Source organism: Haliaeetus albicilla, chromosome 12 (genome assembly GCF_947461875.1).
Source record: "Haliaeetus albicilla chromosome 12, bHalAlb1.1, whole genome shotgun sequence".
NCBI lineage: Eukaryota > Metazoa > Chordata > Aves > Accipitriformes > Accipitridae > Haliaeetus > Haliaeetus albicilla.
The window spans coordinates 28,440,849-28,462,498 of NC_091494.1; the positions used below are offsets into that span (position 1 = coordinate 28,440,849).

At 40.5% G+C, this 21,650-nt stretch overlaps 1 protein-coding gene across 3 annotated transcripts; it reads right to left on the reverse strand.

Moving 5' to 3' along the window:
- Positions 1-769: 769 nt before the first annotated feature.
- On the reverse strand, positions 770-21,268 carry BLM (BLM RecQ like helicase). 3 transcript variants are annotated; one of them, XM_069798738.1, is made up of 22 exons: positions 21,056-21,268; positions 20,477-20,947; positions 19,998-20,251; positions 18,675-18,864; positions 18,111-18,232; positions 16,715-16,847; positions 14,973-15,700; positions 13,980-14,156; positions 13,438-13,556; positions 11,848-11,961; positions 10,981-11,079; positions 10,744-10,892; positions 9,787-9,893; positions 8,881-9,041; positions 8,215-8,410; positions 7,589-7,779; positions 6,441-6,588; positions 5,874-6,073; positions 4,897-5,089; positions 4,318-4,440; positions 2,820-3,024; positions 770-1,101 (listed from the first exon to the last, which is right to left on the reverse strand). In XM_069798738.1, the coding sequence occupies exons 1-22, from the start codon at positions 21,151-21,153 to the stop codon at positions 918-920; spliced, it is 4,362 nt and encodes a 1,453-aa protein (XP_069654839.1). In that variant the 5' UTR covers positions 21,154-21,268; the 3' UTR covers positions 770-917. The 3 variants fall into 3 exon arrangements, with proteins under 3 accessions (XP_069654839.1, XP_069654838.1, XP_069654837.1); XM_069798737.1 differs by having other exon boundaries at positions 2,820-3,021; positions 19,998-20,947; XM_069798736.1 differs by having other exon boundaries at positions 19,998-20,947.
- Positions 21,269-21,650: the final 382 nt, after the last annotated feature.

Sequence of the window (21,650 nt, forward strand, 5' to 3'; positions counted from 1 at the left end):
ACGCTGGGCGGCGCAGAGGGGCGAGGGAATTAGGCTCGACAAATACACGGCGCGGCTTGGCGTGCTCGGGAGAGAAAAAGTGAACGTTTTTAACGGTGAGGTGAATTGAAACGGGCTGGAGGCTCGCAGGGTGGGTCATACAACACACAAGACCAGACGTGGTGGATGCGTTGCCCAGAAATAGCTGATGAAATCCTCCGCGCCAGTCAAGCGAGCAAACGATTCATCCTGGCCGGGTGCTGCCAGGCGTGCACAGACCACGGGTGTGTGTCTAAACCCCTCGTCTGAACTCAGCAGGGTTTCCTTGTGCAAGGCAGGAAAGGGGAAGCCGAGGGCAGCTCAAATGCCCTTCACCGTGGCTGTGACAAGATCACAGGGTTTTTATTTTTAAAAAAAAGGCACACCTGGGGCAGGGCTTGGCACTCCCAGGAGGCCCTCCAGCCTCAGTATCTGCAAAATAAAATTTGAAACCTACAGCTTTTAATTATATTTTCTATCTCATGTGAGCATCCCAAGACTTACATATTCAGAAGAGCAGCTCAGCTATCGAGCTCTGAAGTACTTACACAAGTAGCAAGGGAGAAGAACAGAGACAAGCACAGCTTTGGGATGTGCAGTTCCAGTAACCGCTTTTGATTTGTGGTCTCAGGCACATCCCTGAGGTAGCTGTGAAGTAGGCTTACAGGGAATATTTTCACTGAAATAGTAGGGTTTCTAAAACCAGTCAGAACTCTATTTGTTTAGAGTAGAAAGGTAGGTCCAAATAAACTTGTGAGCTTAAAAACATTTATTTAATGGGAGTTTTTGTACTTGACAAATGTACAAGTCTCAGAAGGTTTAGCAAATGAAACAAAAATTTGATGAACAATGATTACATCTTCAGGGCTTGCTTTTATACAGTATTTACATTTGCCTAGTTAGAATATCGAATATGAAGGCTGAAGGAATTGTCTGGTTTTGGGTTTCGGTGGTGCCATAATCCCCAGCTTTCCAGCAGCTCCTTGTGTGGCACTAACACTGTACGATGCTGAACTGCAGCCAGATGAAGCTGGAGCCTTTGAGCTAGATGGCCTTTTGGTCCTTCTGTACTTGCTGTAACCACTGCAAAATTCAGAGAGAAGGTACATGCGTCAAACATCTGCGTTACTTGCAACGTTCCCTACACCCATGGTGTGCTTACTTACATGTACACCACCCTTAGATTTTTCTAGAAGACTATGCTTTCTTTTTTTTTTTTTTTTTTTTTTTTAATGCACATGGCTGAAAAAATACCTTTGAAATGTAAATCAAGTGTAGCTGTTGCTCTGGCATTTGCCTAAGGGCAAGAAGCAGCCTGAAATGGGGACAGAGAATGCTGAACCAACCTGACTCCTATTAATCCAATTAGAATATCAACATTAAGTGACACTTCAGGGTCAACAGCATTTAATGAGTAATATTTTAGTAGATGGGAAGGTGAAAAGGGTGGGAGTAAAACCTACTGAGCTAGGAACTGCTATTTGCTACAAAAAACGAAGACCAGAACGAGGGAAAACAGGGCAGAGAAGGACACATCCTTGGAAAGAACAGACAATGGCAGAAAGCAATGAGTTTTAGTAAGGTAGACCATATTTTCCCTTTGATGATGAATGCAATATTAAAATGGTAAAATGTCAGTAGTTAATATACCAATAAAACCTAACAGTCTTTAAAATTTAGGCATGAGTCTTTAGCTGGGGATTTTACAGAACATTTTGGAGAGCACGTTAGTATCATTTAGATACTCTTCCGAATGGCCTTAACTCCTCCTGGCTGAAACATAATGCAATTTCTATGACACACATAGACTGAATAAAACCCCATTCAAAGAATTATTTCAGAAATGCAAGACATAGGTTGCCTGCATAACTGCTCTTTTGTACCTCATGTTCTCTATCTCAGGTACCAAATGAGGTAAAATTTCTAGGCTGAGGGATAAAGTAACCTGACCATACCACAGTATAGGGAACTTTAATTCCTTTTTGTGCAAGGCAAGCTATGAGCACAGCAAACCTTTAAAAGGCCTACCTATAAAACCCAGATAAGAACTTGGTGCTCAAGTTTTCTAACATAACCCCCCCCTGTTTTTAAAGAGAGTTTGGGAAGGGCAGACTTTCTCCAGCCATTTCAACTTTTTTTTTTCCCTTTCAGCACCGATTAATCATCATGTTTCAAAGCACAGACCTTCAGCACAAACTGCTACTACTTGAGTTACCAGACTCAGAACTACATGAACTGCTAAAATAAGGTCATCGACTCAAAGGATGAGGCCCAGCCTGGCTCCTTCATCACCCTGTGATAGTTTGGTGGTGGATCTGCCCCAGAAGCTCAAGACCATCCAGACTCCTGGATCCAAACATTATGCTCTTGATGCAGGCGTTGCCTTGTATGTTACAATCAGAGGGAGAATTGAATTAATGAGGGACGGGGAACTAAGTTCAAATATTCCATCAAATCTTTGAAGTTTTAAGCCCTCTTTATGTTTCCAAGCACAGAATCCAGTCAGCCTGCTAATAATGGTTATGGCAGCACACTGAAATTTAGTGTCACTACTTAGCTTGTAGCAGTCAAGAGTGAGAAACAAAGGACAATTGTTAAATATCCTTCCTCACCAGGAGCTTTTTAAACAAAAAGTGCTAGAAAACCAAAGCAGAGCAGTTGTTACCAGGTACCTGGATAATTTTAATGCCATCCTTAAAGCCCATACTTAAGAAAACACAGGATAACAGTGCAATTCTGGGCTCATCATCATCATGCTATTCGGGACAAAGAAAAGTTACAAACAACCACAAGCAACATACCCTTTGGGATGAAACTGCTTGTTACCACCATTACTTGTCTTTTTCCTCTTTGATTCTCTGAAGTTTGGTGGCCTTTTCCTTTTCCTTCTTTGGTTTGCATTATTGCAAAAATAGCTGGAGGTTGTAACTACACCTTCTGCTTCTTCATCACTCTCAGGTGTGCCAGTGCTTCCCATAGCTGTATCCACACTTTGGCAGGCATCTTCTACAGATAGACAGTGAGTTAAAACTAACAAAATCAAGATAATTGCCTGGGCCAGTCAGAACACAGTGACTGTACCAAAACTTCTCTCCTTGCTGTTCAAAACCTCCTTTGCACAGCCTTCATCCTGGTGATGCTCCAGGCTCAGCTAAAGGTGTTTCGTAGGTTGGCGTAAAGCAAGGACAGAAGGCAGTTTTGGTTTGTCTCATGACATAAAAGAATACTGGCCAGTCCTATTTTCTCTAGCTTTGCTTCTTGTCTATAAACTATTTTGGTAACACTGGGCTTTTTGCCTTTACACTCTCTTCCCCATGTCAGCTGGAAAGAGTTATGGAATATACCATAAATACTACAGTCAGATATGGCACTTGTTTTTAAAAACAGCATCAGGAGACACCAAAAGACTCAGACAGCGCAGAGCTCCTCCTCAGTCAGTCACGATCAAGAGGGATGCGATTCTTTGCACAGGCAGTAGAATAAAATACTTAAAAATCAGGTTTGTAGACATGCATTTATTCACATTGCAGTGTATGAAAGCACAGCCTCCTTAAATGTAGACCTCAATCACTTTAAAATTGCAGGTCACGATGTCTAATCTGATAGCCAAGCTGTATTAAATATTCTAATTACAACACAGGCCACATGCTATGCTCATGTGAAGTTACCAGATTTACTAGTCTCAGGTCTCAATTCTCCACTAGGCTGAACTTTGTGTATAAGGTTAGAGCTGTGCAAAGTCTGTGAAACACCACAATTCTGACCTGATAGATTTTTTTTTTTTTTTTTTTTTTTTTACACCGAGCTTTGAAAGTTCTTCACATTTGAGCAAGGGCTAGTCAGTGAAGACCTGAACTTGCTGACCTCAATTACTATGAAAAATAAAAAGGTTGTAGTTATTGATTATCTGCCAGGCTACAATGTTACCCCATACATAGTAGATGCAGGTGGAAAAATATGCAGGAGGTGCAAGACCCTTAACCTTAAGGTCAGAATTTTCATTATAACTAAGCATATTACATAAATGCCAATAACTAATAGGTTAGGAGCAGAGCACTCTGCTTAGTTCTTATTTTCCTTTTTTAGCCTTTCAGAGGTATGCTGAATTTAACTAGTGAGAAGATAGCAAAGACCTTTGTACGTTCTGAAAGTGTGCAGTTGCTCCCTTTTTGTAATTATGAAACTGTAAGAATTAGTTATTTGTATTTAAAACAAGGTAACTTTTGAGTAAAACTTCTGATAGAGGAGAGAAGGGTACTAAACAGGAAAGTACACATGTAGGTACAAAGTATACTAAACCTGGTTTGGTCCATCCAGAGTACTTATCCATCACTTTAATTATTTCTGCACCATATTTTTCCAATTTGTCTTCTGTGACACCATCAATCTGCAGTAAAACCTCCGCATCAGATGACAAGGTTTCTGTAATGTAACAAAGTACCAATTAGACATGTCAAACAAACTAACTTTTTTTAAAGAGAGATCATGGTAGAGTATTCTGGAGGAAATTAATTCCTTTTAGTTCCACCCTATACATTATATTCGTAAGGAAGTAAGCCTTTATTCTAGTGGATTTGCTTCTAGTTGGTTAGGACAAAAGCTGGTCCAAAAGTTTTCTCTGACAGTGCTTCCCAGTTTGTTTTGCAGTATGATTACTTGGGTGGCTCTTGTACTTACCCAGCAGGACTGCTACAGCATAATCTGCCGCTCCAAGGAGTCTATGCTGTCAGCTACTTCCATAGGACTCGCTTAGTTATGTATACTTAAACCCGTTTTTGCTAAATGTTAGAAACTGTAGATTTTCTGTCAGCAAAAGCTACAGTTGCACATGCAGTCTACTGCCGACAGGGGTTCCAGGTAATGAAAAGCTGACATTACCTGCTATTTTCTTTAGAGTTGAAGTACTGAAAATATTGAAGTAATGCACATCAAAGACTTTCCCAAGCATTTTGCATGTGTCTGTAAGTTCCCCAAGGCACTTTTTAACCATCTCTTCTCGCTGTGACATTTTTGCTGTGGAAGCCCTTTGCTTTCTGATGGCACTGGCACTTTCTGTTACGTGAAACTCCACCTGTTAAAATAAGCCCATCAATAACTTCTGTCAGGGGAGTTACTGCAGAGCCATCACTAAAACATTGATTGATAACATGGGAAAACAGTGAAGGACCAAAAAAACCCCCGCTGTTTACCCAGGATAGACTTTTTAAGGGTTTTTTTGGTTTGGTTTTTTTTGTTGTTTTTTTTTTTTACAGGCTACTCAACCACCCCTAAGTTTCTTCTACAAAGAACAAGCAGAGTATACACAACACAGGGAAGAAAAATCCTGAGAACCCAATTCACAGCTAGCTTCAAACAGAGGTCACTAGGTCTAATGCTGAGGGCTCTTCTCTTCTCCAAACACAGCACTAATGCAGAGGAGACATTGCCTCAAGCAATTCTGGGACTTGTTCCATGACTTTCTTGAAGTGCATTTTCCATCAGAGCTCACCAATGACTGGAAAAAAATAGAGCAGAAAATGCAGAAGGTAGCACTGTTCCTTCTTTTGCTCCTAGCTAGCTTTTTCTGTGTTGGCCATAACTTTCCTTTCTTGTCAAGCTGGAATCAAATGGATGGGGGGAGAAGAGAAAGATTTAATCCTCTCCAATCCTCTCAAACTCACCTTTCGCCTCACAACATTATTATTAGAATACCGGACTAGAAATCATGCGTGTTGGATTCTGTTCCCTGCATCTGCTAAAGATTAGTTCCTGTACTTCAGCTGGTAGGCAAACTATGTTTAAACTATCCTACATAAAAACTGTAGCACATTCCTTAAAACAATATGTTCAAGAAAAAAAAAAAAATTGTTACACACCTGTAGCAATCCATCTAGCACAGCCTGAGCTTTCTCTCCTAGAATTATATATGCTACCGCTTGGTCATTAGCTGTGATATACAAGTCTTCATCCAGTATCTTGTCCAAGACCAGTTTTCTAAACAGTCTTTCAACATTATGCCTTGAGTAGGCAGCTCCCTTCCCAAATATTCCAGACTGAATCTTCGCATTTGTCGTACCTATGCAACAGAAATCACAGGATTAGCCTGTGATTAGAAAGCCATGTACATATGTATTTACAGACCTGTGGAAGATTCCCAGGGGTACTCCATAGTCTATGCACATAAGAAAAAACACATTTAAGCACCAGAAACTCCAAGCACCACCAGAGAACTAATATTATCACTATAGCAACCTGAAACAGATTAAAGCTTTAGTCTCATTTATTTTCGATCATTTACCACCAAGAGATTCCTGGGAAGAATAATTTTGCAAAACATATCTTATTTTAAACCACTGCTGGTATTGCACAGACCTCCTGATCCTTAGTCAGGAATTTATGCAGCAAGTCTATTTAGGTGTTGTTTCTGGAAGAACAGCACTCACCCAAGAAAATGTCTACCATCATATTCAACGTGTATCTTCCAGAACCTGTATTTCTCTTTGCATTTATTCGTCCCATTTGTCCACAGTGCTGTTGTACAAATCTTATAATGCTCTTCACTTCATCTGTTACATTTCTTGATTTGTAATCCTATTAAAATAGACTTGATTAGGAAACAATGTTATGTGGTTCTGTCCTAATGCAAGTTGCTACTGACAACCTAATTTTTCATTATTGAGCTTTTTCCAGTCATGAATTCATTTTGTTCCAAACAGAGAAATAGTCATTTTCTAGTTAGTATACCTACAGTGATACGATATAGTCACAGGAATTCTTAATTTGATAATACCCTGGAAAATGCAATAATACATACCAACTGATTGTATATCATCTCTATTGTGTTAATTCCATAGAGTGAGCTGCAAGATTGCTGCATGAATACTGGTAATCAAGGTAAATCATTTGGAAAGTATTCCTGTAATTATTCTGCTGCCATGCACTACAACTTACACTTCCAATATGCATTAAAATGAGAAGACTGGACTGAATACGCATTATTCTAGCCAAATTTTGTTGCAAACACAGGACTGAGAAGCAGTATCATCAGGTATAAAACTGAGCTCAGTAATCCTTCCCTGTCTGCTTCAACAGCTATCTTCTCTTCTACTCTGTTCATGCCACTAACAAGTTTGCTTCAATCCTTGATGCACAAACCTTAATCTTTGGGCCACCTCAAGCAGTGTACACCTCCTAATGTGGCACTCATGCTATTCTGGCAGCACAAAGCTGCCTTGAAAACATCAGAATAGGCAATGGAAGGGATTTCCCCACAGCCATTCCAGTGGATCCTATATTAGCTCCTGCCTCCTATAAGCACTGTAGCCAAGAAAAATCGACACTAAGGAATATTCTTACACCTCACTAGTCCTCCTCTGACAGAAATAGGAGCATCGTAAGTCCATGGATAGTCTGTATGATTCTACTCTAGGTTAAACCCTGGAAATAATCCAAAGCATCTAGCATCACAAAAATACAAGACATCTTATTCATTTTCTCCATTTGCCTTCCCAAATGTCATGTAACCATTTTTTAATGCAGCTGAATGCAAAATCAGTTTGATGACACTATAAATAAGAGCTATGATTTTTACCTTCTTTCTACTGCAGTTATCACAAATTACTTCTGGGTGATCTTTACAGAAGGTGGGATTAAAATCAGTTTCCCCAAAGTAGGCCAAAAGCTGAATTCTCCGGCAATCAACTACATTCTCACAGTAGTGAACCATACTGTACAGGTTGTTAAAGTGGGTCTGTCTTGTGTGACTGTTTCCATCTTTCTCCACTGAAAAGCAATAAATTCAATTGTATTTGTTAAATCTGCACCTTTGCACTTTTATGTATTATCAGATAGACAAAACACAATATTCTTTTTTGCTTAAAAAAAGATGAGTAGGTTAGTACAGAACTAAACTGGGACAGATTTTGCCTCTAAAGTTTTAAAGAATGGAGAAGGGAAATAAGACTAGAATGACAAGAATCAAGAGATGGATATGTATGAAGCAAAATGTTTTTGACTAAAATTAAGTACAAGTGACAAAAATCTTCCATTACAGAAAACTATTCAGGTAAAGATGCACAGTTCTCCCATTTTGCAATACCATACTATATATGGCACTTCTAAATGAGAAAATAACACAGTCTAAAAATGAAACAGAGACCAGTGACTAAGTGACTTCTTTAATATTGTCTCCATTAAGTTACAAACATGAGAACTCACTTAGTATTAGTCTTCTAATTCTGGTTACATCACTGTAGCTGTAGAAGAGCAGACAGTGAGACATTTCACCATCTCGTCCAGCTCTGCCAGATTCTTGATAGTAACCTTCTATAGATTTAGGAAGAGAAGCATGGATAACATAGCGTACGTCAGGTTTATCAATTCCCATCCCAAAGGCAATTGTTGCACATATAACCTAGGAAGGAAATAATAATTTGTTACACAGAGTTATGAAAGTTATTCATGCAGCACTCTGCACCGAAAATAGACAGGTGATCAGGATTACAAAACTGCAGAACCTAGAATTTCAATTGTAACACTGCAAGACAAGTACAAAATAGCAAAAATACCTCTCCTTTCAGAAGAGCTATTCCAGACAAAGGGAAAACTCCAAATTTGAGCCTAGAGCTGTTTCAGAAGCTTGTACTGCTTCAGTTCCTTCCTCCTGGAGTATCATCACTTGGTGCTGTGCTGCAGACTTTGATTTGTAAAACTCCCAGTAAAAAGATGGCTAATGTGTTTTGGCAGATCTGTTTGGATCAGTTATTCAATACTGCATCCAATTTGGCATAACGTTACACAACTTCGCTTTCATCTACTAGGCCAAGAAGGATAAAAGTGCTCTAAATTCTATTCACTTTTTTCCCCCAGTCGCTTTTCTTTTACCTGGCATCCTTCTTGATTAATCCACTTCTTTTGTACAAGATCTCTGTTGGAGTCAGCAAGGCCAGCATGATAGGCAAGTGCAGCAAGACCTTCCTTCTGCAGAATAGCCGCTGTTGTGTCACATTCATGACGTGAAAGACAATAAATTATTCCAGAGTCATCTGCAAATACGTAAAAAAAGATTTGCGCTACAATACAGCTTTATTCCCTTTCACTTGTTTTAATAGTCATACCTGTCAAGCAAATACCAACTTCTCCCTACTGGAATAAATATAAGTGTAATGCAATAACTGCTTAATAACAAAGAAAATTAATTTTATTAATATTAGATGTTTTTGTTAGTTTTTCCTCACCCAATTTCCTGTGGTTTTGGTGAATAACTAACTACATAAATCAAGAGCTAGAGCAGTTTAGTCAATGATATACTAGGTTACAGCCCTAGAGAAGCTATGAAGGGAGCTTGGTATAGTTGGCTTCCAGCAGCATGAGCTGCATGACTCCAGAAAGTGAGCCTAGAAAGACAGGAATCTCTGAAGATATCTTCAAGGGAACTATAGATAAGCAGACCAACAGAATTAAACAATTAAAACAGTATGGATATTAGATGACCTTTATACTCTGAAGACACGATGCTAAAAGGTCTGGTAACCTCCAGAAAGATTACTCAAGAGCATTACCATAATTTACTTTTCCATCTTAACTTGAACTCTTAACTTTAGGATGCCCATAAATCTGATTCCCATTATCAGTATCATTTTGCCTCCAACCTGTTTTTTCTTGTAAATATATTAGTCACTTACAGAAAGGTGCAAGTTTGGGGTTTTTACACCATTATAAAAGCTCTTCCTGCCTTAAGAAGCAGTTCATAAAAATGCATGCAAGCACACTATGCTGCTCAGTACTCACGTGGATGATATTTTTTAATCCATTCCAAGCAATCCATGGCCACCTTCTTTGGCTTCTTGGGCAATACATCATATTTCAAGTTATGCCTGTTGAAGCTCATTGTAAACCTAAAAGATGACATGGGTGTCATGGGTGCTTGTCAGCTTTATGGGTGCAGTAATCCTTTCAACAAGCTAGGTATTGACTGGAATGTCCCAAATTCAACTAACTACTACTTGTTCTGCATTATTTGCAATAGAATTATTGTTCCACTATGCCCACAGAGATTTACATCGCCCATACTTTGGGTCTAAAATTCCTGCATTTTTCCTGTGGCTGTGAAAAAAACCAAAGCTACATGGCACTATGTAGAAGGAAGAAATGCCCATAAACCAAACATGCACACAGTGATTTTGCCTTGCCTTCATTTTCCTTTTGAGTACTAGCATCCACATTTGACTGACCAAATTTGCAAAATATAGTGTCACCTCCCTCCTTCTTCCCTAAAATACATTTCTAAAATAAGAAAAATAAAGCATTCTGTTTTGTTATATTTCTATCATGTACAATGAAAAGACTACAATACAATCCAGGCCCAATGGTACCTCATTATCTATGTTACTGCAATGCTAACTAAAGAACACTTCCAGCTTTTGCAGTTTTCCAGCCATTTCATGAAAAGCACCCTAAAATACAACTTGCACATTTTGTCAGTGACATAGAAAATGTCATGATGTTAGTTTCTGTTAAACAGCTTCCTTAATCATGCAAGGAAGAGTTTGGCAAGTGTTTTTCTTCTTACTTTAATATTTTGCATATAGCTCACGTTAAATTCCACGCATACATTCTCATTTAATCAGATACAATTATCTAAGTATTTCAGATGGACCTGTAATGCTTTTCTTACTTTACTAAGTTTTCCATTCAAAATTTCTGCAGCACAAACAAATTGTTTCAGGAGGCTGCTGAGCAACTTACACTTGGGGTTTTAGCATCTCAAGCTGATTCTGAATATCCTTCTGTACTCTGGGGTTAGCAGTGGCAGTAAGAGCCATCATAGGAACAGAGTGGAACTTCTTGCGGAGCATATTCAGTCGTTTGTAGTCTTGTCGAAAATCGTGACCCCACTAGTTTAAAAACAAAATTTAAGTATAACTGAGTAAGATGCTCCAACTAAGTCTTTTGCCATTTTGAAAAACAAATCAAGGTTTTTACCTGGCTGACACAGTGGGCCTCATCAATGACAAAACGCGCTAGGAGTTTTCTGTCATAGAGATTTTCCAGGGCTGACATCAGTCGGTTGCTTGCACAAATCTAGGTACACATCCACCAGCAGCATTAGAAAGCAAACTAACAGAGTAAAGTGTCACCCCATCTGACTAAGGATACAGAAACAATTGTTCTGTACAGTAAAGTTAATCTTGACTGCACAGGTAAAGCTTGAAGGCATAAAGAAGATAGCAATCAGCTTCATTTTAATTGACAATGAAGCAGCTGGTGTGGGATTACTGCAAGGTTCTAGGATCATCTACCCAGAGGTCCTACAATCTGAGTAAATTTAAATGACTTATGTCATGAAAGACAGAGAAAGACAATGCTGAAGAAAGAAACGTAATCAGCACACTAAACAGTCCTCTCTTACAAAGCTCTTGTGGAATAACATAATTTTTAATGGCAGCATATAATTAAGTACAAGGCAATCTTTTGACAATCACGTATGACCTTGACAGTTCCATATTTTTTCCCTGTATTATCCTATTCATAGTAGTCTAGATTCTAATAGCTACTTGACAGCAATTAGCCACTAATATGTAGTAAGATATATCAAAATGGATGGGCATGGGATTTTTTTTTTTTTTTTTAAAGAATTTAGATTGTACAGAGATACGCAGTTCTCATTCTTGGTTAATTACTGATTGAAATTAGTTATATCTGCACAGACTCTTACTGAATTACCTAAAAAATGCTAACAATTTTTTTTCCCCAGAAGCCTACTCTAAGTTCAGTGTTTCCCCTTTAATACTTCGTAGTAATCCTTCTCTTGTTGCCTCCGTGATTTTACAATTCAAATTAAATACAAACCTTCTCAGGGGTAACATACAGAAGTTTTATTACAGGATCCTTTTTTGACAATTGCATGTATATTTTTGAAGCATCAGCATCCGTTCTATCACCAGTCAGATGTGTTGCAGCAATCTACATTAAAAAAAGTATTAAGTTTCAATATGCACAAAACAGAATAACTTCCAAATACAGTCCCACATCTAAAGCACACCAAAAAAGTACATGTATTTACTATCCCCAAGGAACACATTTTAAATGCTTCTTTGTGTTATTATAGATAGCATTTGAACACCCACCATACTGTAGATATCACAGAATTTTTCTAATGATAAAACCAAAAGACTATAAGCCAAATTCTATTATTCTGCTCCCAATTCTACCAGCAGACCAACAGCTGACTTAGGGAATTGTCTGCTTTCTTTGAACTCTCTTTCCAGTAAAGAAAATAGATGTGATGTTTGTTTATTGCTCAATACACTGTAAGTTTGAGATTGAATTCAGACAACAGAGGTCTTAAGATAAGAAACAAAGTTTCCAAAAAGGACAAAAACATGGTAACACCCTCAATAACAGTGCCTACAAACATAGAACAACATAGCATCAGAAGAGGTTGAATACAACTTGGAGCAGCAATTTAATATTAAATTTGAAAGTATAACTTACTATTCATGCTAAATAGTAACAAAGGAATTGGATCATAAGGACAAAAATTATGTAAGAATAGGTCATACCAATAGAGCCAATTCTGCCTGCTTGTCTCCTCTTCCTCTTGCAAGAGGCAGCTGCAGTTCTGCAGAGGAAATTCCTTCTGCAGCTACAAATCCCCAGGAGTCACAGAGCCCATTTAACTGGCTTTTACAGCCATGGCACCCCACAACACCAGAAAGAGCGAAGAGCACGGCCAAAGTGTAGCGTTGTGCAACAATCACTAAATTGTAGACAACCATTCGAGGGCCCTATCTAGTTAGACTATCAAAAACTGTACTTGATGAGGGAAGGACTTGTCTGAGCTTCAAAACCCTTCGTCATAGTCCCTTTGGTCTCATACCCCAAAACATCTCTGTATTTTTGCCCTGAAACATGTTATCCACCTTTGTTTCCCTGATCTCTCAATCTCAATAATACATTAAGGATCAAAAAGACACTTCACCGAGGCAAAAGCAGTTCATAAGTGGTCGGACTTAGGAACACACATCTTCTGCATTTCTTGCATTTCTTTTCTCTGTGTATTACTTTTCTAGAAATGCTTAGCATCTCCAGAAGCCTCCTAACTCAGGAATTGTTAGTGCTTATTTCTGCTACAGAGCTAGGCTGCTCCTATTTAGGTGTCTAAATACAACTCTCAGAATCTTAGAATCAGGCATCTGTACTTGAAAACTAAACTCCAATAACAAATACACATGAGCATCAATAAATTTAGCGGTTAGACTGCCAAGGTATTCTAGTTCATCTAATTTAGTTCTTCCTAGACAACTTTGTGTGCCTTTTACAGCTTCCATCTAATCAATTTTTGTAGTTTATATTTGAGAGATACAAGATTTGCTGTAAAATTTCAGATTTCTAATTCACTTATCCACAGTTTAACTAAATAAAGCTGTTTGAACTTACATCTAAAGTCTTCAGTTTCTGTACTTGATCTATTATCAGCGACCTCAGTGGAGAGATAACAATAGTGACTCCAGCAGAGACACATGCTGGTAACTGGTAGCACAAGCTTTTACCACCACCTGTAAGGATTACACAGAACACAAACAACGTTAGATAACAAGAGGAAAGGGAGACAGTGTGGAGAAGGAGCGGAAGATGGGAGACCTATTTTCTTCCCAATTTACAGCACTTTCAGAAACAATAAACTTTTACTAGTGACTGCCTCTAATATGATACCTATGGGATAAGGAAGAATTATCATGTGAAATATTATGGAAGGCAGAAATTCAATCACCTCATTCAAAATACCACAGTGCATACAATATTCCAGAAATCCTGCAGCCACAGGATTCAAGCAGCACAATTTATTGCCACCTCCACAAAGGCACAGAAAAAGTGAAAAGTTTGTCACAGGCCTTGCAAAAAAGAGCTTCAGGTCTTTATTTCTCAAGTGTGTGCCAGACCCAAAAGCCTGCAGCTGTGTGATGTTTGGAGATACATACCAGTGGGCATTAAGATGAAGCAATCTTCACCCAGAAGAGCAGCATTGATGGCCTCCAGCTGATTTGTCCGAAAATAGTGCAAACCAAACTTTTTGTGAAATATATTCATCATTTCTTCAGAATGGGAAAATTTCATACCCTTGAAACGTTCTAGTGCAGGGTTATTAACCAGTGGATCTAGTAGACAAAGAAAACGTACTCACAATAAGTTACAATATCAAGTTGCGCTATCCCTCTTGCAACATAAAACTGCTTCACTGTAACAGATGGCTTAGCCACTGCTTCAATCCTTTAAATCTTTCAAAACCTTTCAAAGTCAAATCATGACTTACTAAAAACCATTGCATTCATCTAGAATTTAAGACCAGCTGAAATGTGAATTTTGATTATATGCAAATCTCTGGAAACAAGCTTCTCACTCATGACTGTGTAAAACGCATAGTCTCTACGCTGACAAACTTCATCTCTGTCACAAACAACTATGAATACGCTTGCTCTTTGTGGGTACCTAACAGTAGGTGCTAGCTGAATCAGTGACAGAGAAGCTGATAGAAAGGGTTAACATTTTCACCTCCCCTTTTACCAACCCATTCCTACAGTAACCACAAATAATACTGACCCACCCCTGTGCTCCAGAGGGATTAGATTTGCTTCAACAAGTGCCCGTTTTTGAACATTTTGCATAAACAGCTTTGTACAGCTTTGAATTAACAACCGCAGAATCATTATTTAATTAAAACACAGAAACATTCTGGTTTCCTATTTTAGCAGCTTCATCTTCCCAGCAGCCTGAAACCTGCATGGCAAATAAATATTCAAGAAGTTTGGCACCACTTAGAGGAAAAAAACAGAAGATGACTTTACAAAAAGAAATCTCCACAGAAACAAAAGGCATTGATGTAATCTACAGTAAGTTACTTGGTCTTAGGTTTAAAAATAAGTAAATAAAAATTTTAAATGGGAAAGACAATAATCCTGATGAGCATAATTTACCTGAACGGTTCTTCGTTGCCATCAAGAAGCTTGATTTCGGAGCAGCAGGATTTGATACAACAGAAGACCCTTTGGCTCTGGACATTATCTTTGACAACAGCGATTTGGCAGGTGGCCCTTCCCTGACAGGCTGATACGACGGTGTAGATGGTGTCTCAGGTACCGAAACATTCACCGAATTCTCCCAGTCCTCATCAAAATCATCAATATCAAAGTGATCAAGGTCAAAGCCTGTATCATTTATACCTAAACTGTCTTCTGCAGGAATGCCAGTAGGAGCTTTGCTCTGACCTTTCAGAGCTGTGCTTGTCAGAGGCCTCTCCAGCAGATGCTGGTTTCCACTGTTTCTCACCCCTGGTTTTTCACAGCAGCTGCTGTCCAAGGACATCTCAGAACAGAGGCTGAGAGAAGCTCCCTCTTTGCCATTTACCTTGGAAGAAGACAGTGCTGTAGTTTCTGGGCAGGTGATCTCCTCAATACTTCGCTTTGAAGCGTAAGAGGCATCCAAGGTTTGATTTTTTTTGGTAGAAAATTTGTTTGAATTAACAGTCCCAGAAAGCATAGATGGGACGTTTGTGGATTTTGGTGAGTTCCTGTCAGAACTGAAGCTCCAGTTCGGGCCAGGACACACAAGAGGGCCCTGGTCCACACATGCCTTACAGTTTCTAGGAGAAGTGTTGTTTATGCTACTTTTGTTCAAAGTGACAGAATTAGATAGCAATTTTCTCCTGGGAGAGATAGTAAGGGAAGGAAGAAAATATTTAGTCACAAGCAATGGTTTATCAAGTTCTAAAACATACGTTAAACAGTTTTGTCTCTCTCCTATTAAAAATACTAACATATGGTGGTTACGTCGTATTCTGTGTCACTATATTTAAAAAATATTTCAAACATATCCAGGGAAGAGAGAATAATACCAGAACTCAGTTGAACAAAATAATTACAAAATTACTACATCTTCTCTGTGGACATAAAATAAAAGAATTCCTAATAGCAAGGAACTGATCTAGGCAAGGTAGAGCATAACAAACAAACAAACAAAAAATCCTTAGAGGCACAAACCTGAAGTTTAAAAAGTAAAAATATGCTTGAACCAAATTATGTTTTTATGTACTTTATAAAGACTATGTCTGACTACGGTAATAAGACAAAATAGAATAAATTAGTTTTACTGAGAACGTTCAGAAAAAGCACATAGTCCCAGTCCAGTAAAAAACCAAACCAAAATCCCAAATCTCAATACTTCATCCACATGTTATGTCATCAAACCATGCAGAAGTTAAAGAAGCAGACTGCAGTAGCAATAATCAGATTGAAAGGTGACACGTACATGGATATTAGGAGAACTCATAATCACTGTAGTCAGTGATAGTGAGTCACATAGAATATTAAATTAATGCCTCCTGTTACAAGAAATCAGGATGACACCTAGCAGGTTATATCACATCACTCTGCCTCTTTGGAAGTATCTGGTGCCAGTCAGATTCCAGAGAAAAGATACAGGACTACCTATGCCTCAGACTGAATGTGAAACTGGACCCTTTCTTCTGGTAGAACACTGGGATTGTTAATATTTTCAGCAGGTTTTTTTGATTTTTTTTCTTTTTCTTCATTCGGTCAGTAATTTTAAGCTTTTAAAAAATCCTTCCGTATCATCTTTTCAGTGTGATGGAGACACCTGCAGGCACAACACCGCTTCACACAGAGCATGGAAACGCAGAAGACTGCTTATTAAAGCGTACCTGAGATCTCTCTGCTGGAGAAGTTCTTTTGCACAGGACAGAAACTTAAGCTCATGAAGTGGAATGGTATCTACCAGTTTACAGATATCATCCATGATGCCATAGAGTTGCTGTTCCAAATGCAAGCCTTTATCTGTTAGATGGAGTGATTTTAGCAGACAGTAATACTAATTTTTGTTAGAATATGTTACAAGATGATATCACTCTCCCAAAAGACAGTAAATTGAAACAAATAAGTCCAAATAATTTACTTTCAATATATTCTTAAGAAGTCCATTCACATAAAGAAACTGTATCTGTGTGCATGAACTCACCTAGTCTACATATTTTTGCCCTTGCTTTTTAATTATCCATCTATATATATTTTTGAAACCTCATTGCAGTTCTTTGAAACTTATTTCCAAAAAACATTCATGTTTACATGTTTTGCTTATCTCAAATTACTCCTCCCCAAACACATTAAAACACCTTTTCTCAAAATATTACATTGCAATTCTAGTCTAGAAAGTACTGTAGAAAACCTCCCACAAGTGAAACTCAGCATTTGTCACCTCATGACCTTCCCTTTAAAATTTGGTACCAGTGCAAACCATCCGGATTTTGTCAATGAGCTGCACTGTACCTCAAACTGCTGCTACTGGGGGTGTGCTCCCTCAGACTAAATTCTGGCTTCTGATACACTTGCCTAACTCTGATTTACTGGGTCAGAAGGGCATCTCTTGCAACAAGCTAATGGTCCACATTGATCAGAAGTTCACTATAGGTACACTAAAGTATGACAAGATGGAGCTTGACTAAATTGATTTCCAGAACAGCATTGTTAAAACAGAAATATGAAAACACTGTTCTGGGCATTTATAAACACAACATTTTAAATGGCACTACAGAACAGCACCATAAGCTACATTTCCATATATATCTTGAGAGGAAAGTCTGAACCTGCAGCCTTAAAACCAGGCTATGCCACACCTGTACTTAGTAACTTTTCATTCTGTGAGTGAAACTCAGAAACATTTTAGCTCAGTATTTCCCAAATCTGTGGGAATCAAATGGAAGTGCTGGCACAGCTCCAGCTTACAGTGATGTGTCTTTGTGTCATAGCTGACTTCAGGAACAATTTGGTTGATCCGTGCTTTTAAGTTTTGAAAAGGAAGTCTGTGCCATATCTCAGACTGGTACTGACAAACCCAGAATCAGGATCAGACAACATCCCTGAGTCCACACAATGTATACACAACATCTGAAAATCCTGTATGAGACTCGGTCCTCTGCTTCCTTGTCCCCATCAGTCAACTGTTAGTTAATGCTCTCAGATTACATGGGATACACAGGAGAACAATTAGTTGCAAACCATCCCGAAAATCTGAGACATAAAATTTCAAAATGTTTCATGTACCTGCATCCTCCACACTAGGATCACTGTCAGCAACAGGCTGCACTGTGGTAACCTTCCCAGGCTTGGACTCAATGCTGCTAGCTGTGGATCTTCCACCAGTAGGAGATTCTTTGAAAATATTACTAACATCAAAAGAAAAAGTCATTAAAATACAGGTATCTGTAAATCAAGGCATTTCCATAAAAGAAGTTTATCTTTCAGAATAACAGCATTTAAGATGTGTGTAAAAGATGAACAAATTTGTTAAAATCCAAGTAGCTGAGCAGTTTGCCACTCATCCTACATGCCAACATGTAGAGACTTTCTTCAATAATTTTTTTCTCCTCCCACTACAAAAGGAAAAATAACTCTGCTTTTTCTGAAGCAAAAGCTACCTTAAACATTGGCCATAAAAAAAAGTATTTCATAAAACATTAATAGCAACTGTCAACTGCTAACCTGCCAAGCAACAGACACAATCAACTCAATCTGTAACTTTTTAACAAGCACTGGTTTCATGTCTGTTTTCATACTTTTTAAAACTATCCTAAAGACAGACAGTTTTATCAATAAACTTTGTTTTACCTAATGTTTTTTACAGAAGGCGAGAAGGAATGCAGCTCTTCTTCAGGGGAGGGCAGAACAGTATCTAAGTAATCATCCTCTTCAAGCTCAGTGCCTGCAAACAGGTCGATGTCAGCCTCATCCAGTTCTGGGGGGCTGTTTTTCTCATCACTGCTTGGCTTCTGGCTCTCACCACTTTTATCATTAGAAGCTGAAGGAGAAGTGTATTAATATTGTTGGGTAACACTGTAAACTCATTCTGGTATAAACAAAAATGCAACGGAACACTGGGAAAAAATTAATAGCCAGATTTCAAAACACTCATTTAATACAGTTTCTGACTTCTCCCCCATTAAAAACCAATGGACAAAACCCCAACAAACCCTCTTTTAAGTGGAAAAGTTAAACAGCTTGCCTATTGTTACCTTTCCCTATCAGAAAAGAAAAACTTAAGAGGTATATTTTCCTACAAGAGATTTTATAGAAAACTATTGTTATATTAAATACTAGCTTAAAAAGAGTGTAGACTCATTGGCTAGCATAGTCCCTATACTGGAATTAGAAGGTAAATTTACATGTACCTAGGAGAAATCCTACTAAGAAAGGCCAATATCATTAACACATTAAAATTCATTTCACGGAAAGTGGGAGAAAGGTAACAAAATAGTCTTAGGAAGAGAAATACAGTTCACAAATTCTTTCACCACTTAGTGTAACAGCAGCATCACAGAATACTGTTCCATATTGTTCCGTTGCATAAACATTTCATTCCACAAATAAAGATCAAAAGTTTCAAAGCATAACAGGTAAGCCATATAAAACAGAGAAGCTACATGGAACACAGGAGCTGCCAAGGAAGGACTCTCACTGATAGTCATGAACTTTTTGGTCATAATCAAGGGCTGGAGATATTTTCGTGGGATTTTTTTGTTGGTTTGTTTTAAATTGAAAGAGATCTCTTTTTCTGGTTTAATATTTCTCATAATTACATTTAGGTGTAAGATGATTTTATGTCTCTTTCGTATGAATTTTAAAAATGCTTCTTTCTATAACATCCCTATAGATTATTGCTCTTCATTTCTGGAATGCCATATGGGATTCAGTCTTGCAACCCCCATACTACCATGTAGACCAGCTGCTACTTCTGCTGCAGAGACAATGCTCCACTATTTACAATCCTGCACCTTCACAAGCTGTAGTTACCCAGATGAAATCCACGTACCCACAACTGCTCATCAGATATGAGCATGTGGCTCCTTCCGATTTCTGAAAAATCAAGCCCTCTGTGTGCAAACACAAACATAATTTCTTCTAGCTCATTGGTACTTTAAAATAAACTGTTACCTGGGTGAGCCTCTTCCCCATCACCATCCAAAATCACATCAGCAGATAAATTCTCCCAAAGGATCTCACCCACAGCCTTGTTACTGCTGCAGGGAGCTGAATCCTCAAGACAGATCAGAGATTGCTGCGACAAGGGTTGTTGTTCAGCCTCTGGAGAGTTCTCCCTGCACCCCAGAGCGCCATGGCTGCAAGGCCCCGTGTCGTCACCCATGGTCCTGGGAGAGCCAGGCGGCTCATCCAGGCCAGGGTTTGACCTCTGGGAGGCCTTGCAGGAGGCCTGCTGCCCTTTGGGGGACAGGACCGGCGGCTCATCCAGGCCAGGGTTTGACCTCTGGGAGGCCTTGCAGGAGGCCTGCTGCCCTTTGGGGGACAGGACCGGCGGCTCATCCAGGCCAGGGTTTGACCTCTGGGAGGCCTTGCAGGAGGCCTGCTGCCCTTTGGGGGACAGGACCGGCGGCTCATCCAGGCCAGGGTTTGACCTCTGGGAGGCCTTGCAGGAGGCCCGCTGCCCTTTGGGGGACAGGACCGGCGGTCTGCAATACTTCTTTTCGATTCTTGACAAATCAAAGTCGTCCATGTCATCCCACTCATCTTCTATGGTAATGACAGGGCCGGCCACAGGACTGGGCACGGCCTCCCGGGCTGGAGCACTCCACAGCCCCTCGGTCACACTCCTCTTTCCAGAGGCCACGGGGACTTCTGACACCTCCTGAGACCTGGCAAGCGTCGGGCTCGCGCAGGCCGGCTCAAGGCCCCGTCCATGGGGACTGGCTGCCACTGGAAAGAAATCCTGGATTTGGGTTTTCTTGTCCTTGGAGGCAGGGAGGGATGAGGTGAGTGCAACCAGGGAGGTGTTAACGTCTTTCTCCCTTAAGGCAGAGGCGGCAGAGAGGCCCCGAGGCTCCCTGGGCAGGGTGCCAGCCGGGGAGGTCTTCTTGAAGGTGAAGCCCCTGCAAAGAGACGAGCCCCGCGTCAGCATCCCGGACGCTCCCCAGTGAGCTCGCTGCACCCGTAAAGCTCTGTCGCCCGCCGCCACCCCGAGGCCCCGCGGTACTCACGCCGGCCGGTTCCGTGGCGGGGGCGGCTTGCTGAGGGCGCTGCGGGCCGAGTGGAGCTGCAGCTGCTCCCGCAGGTTGTTCTGCGGCAGGGCCGCCATGGCGGGGAGGGACAGGGCCACCCCGCCGGCAGGGGGCGCTCTCCGCGCCGCGGGTCCGCGCTCCCCACCGGCTCGCCGCCGCGCGCCCCCTTCGCATTCGGCGCCAAAACGCCGCCGGCCCCGCCCATTGGGTAGGCGCGCCGGGAGCGGAAGTGGCGGCACGGCGCTTCCGTTTCCATGGCAAGGGCAGGCTTCCGCCCCGCCCCTCGGCACAAAATGGCGGCGCCGTCACCTGTGGGGGAAGGCCGTCGGGGCGGAGAGCGGCCGCCGCCAGTCCCCGGGCCTCGCCCCCGGCGCTTTAAAGCTGGTTATGAAGGCAAGTTGCGTGACCCAGGGAAGGTCTTTACCTTCCTTTGCACGGCCTTGTCGCTCGCAGGAGCTGTGTCAGGAGGACGGTGCCCCCGTCGGGCACCCCCGGGGTCGGATCCTGCTCCGGCATCGGAAAACAAAGACTTAACACCACATCTCCCACCGTGCCGGTAACGCACAGGGCCGCG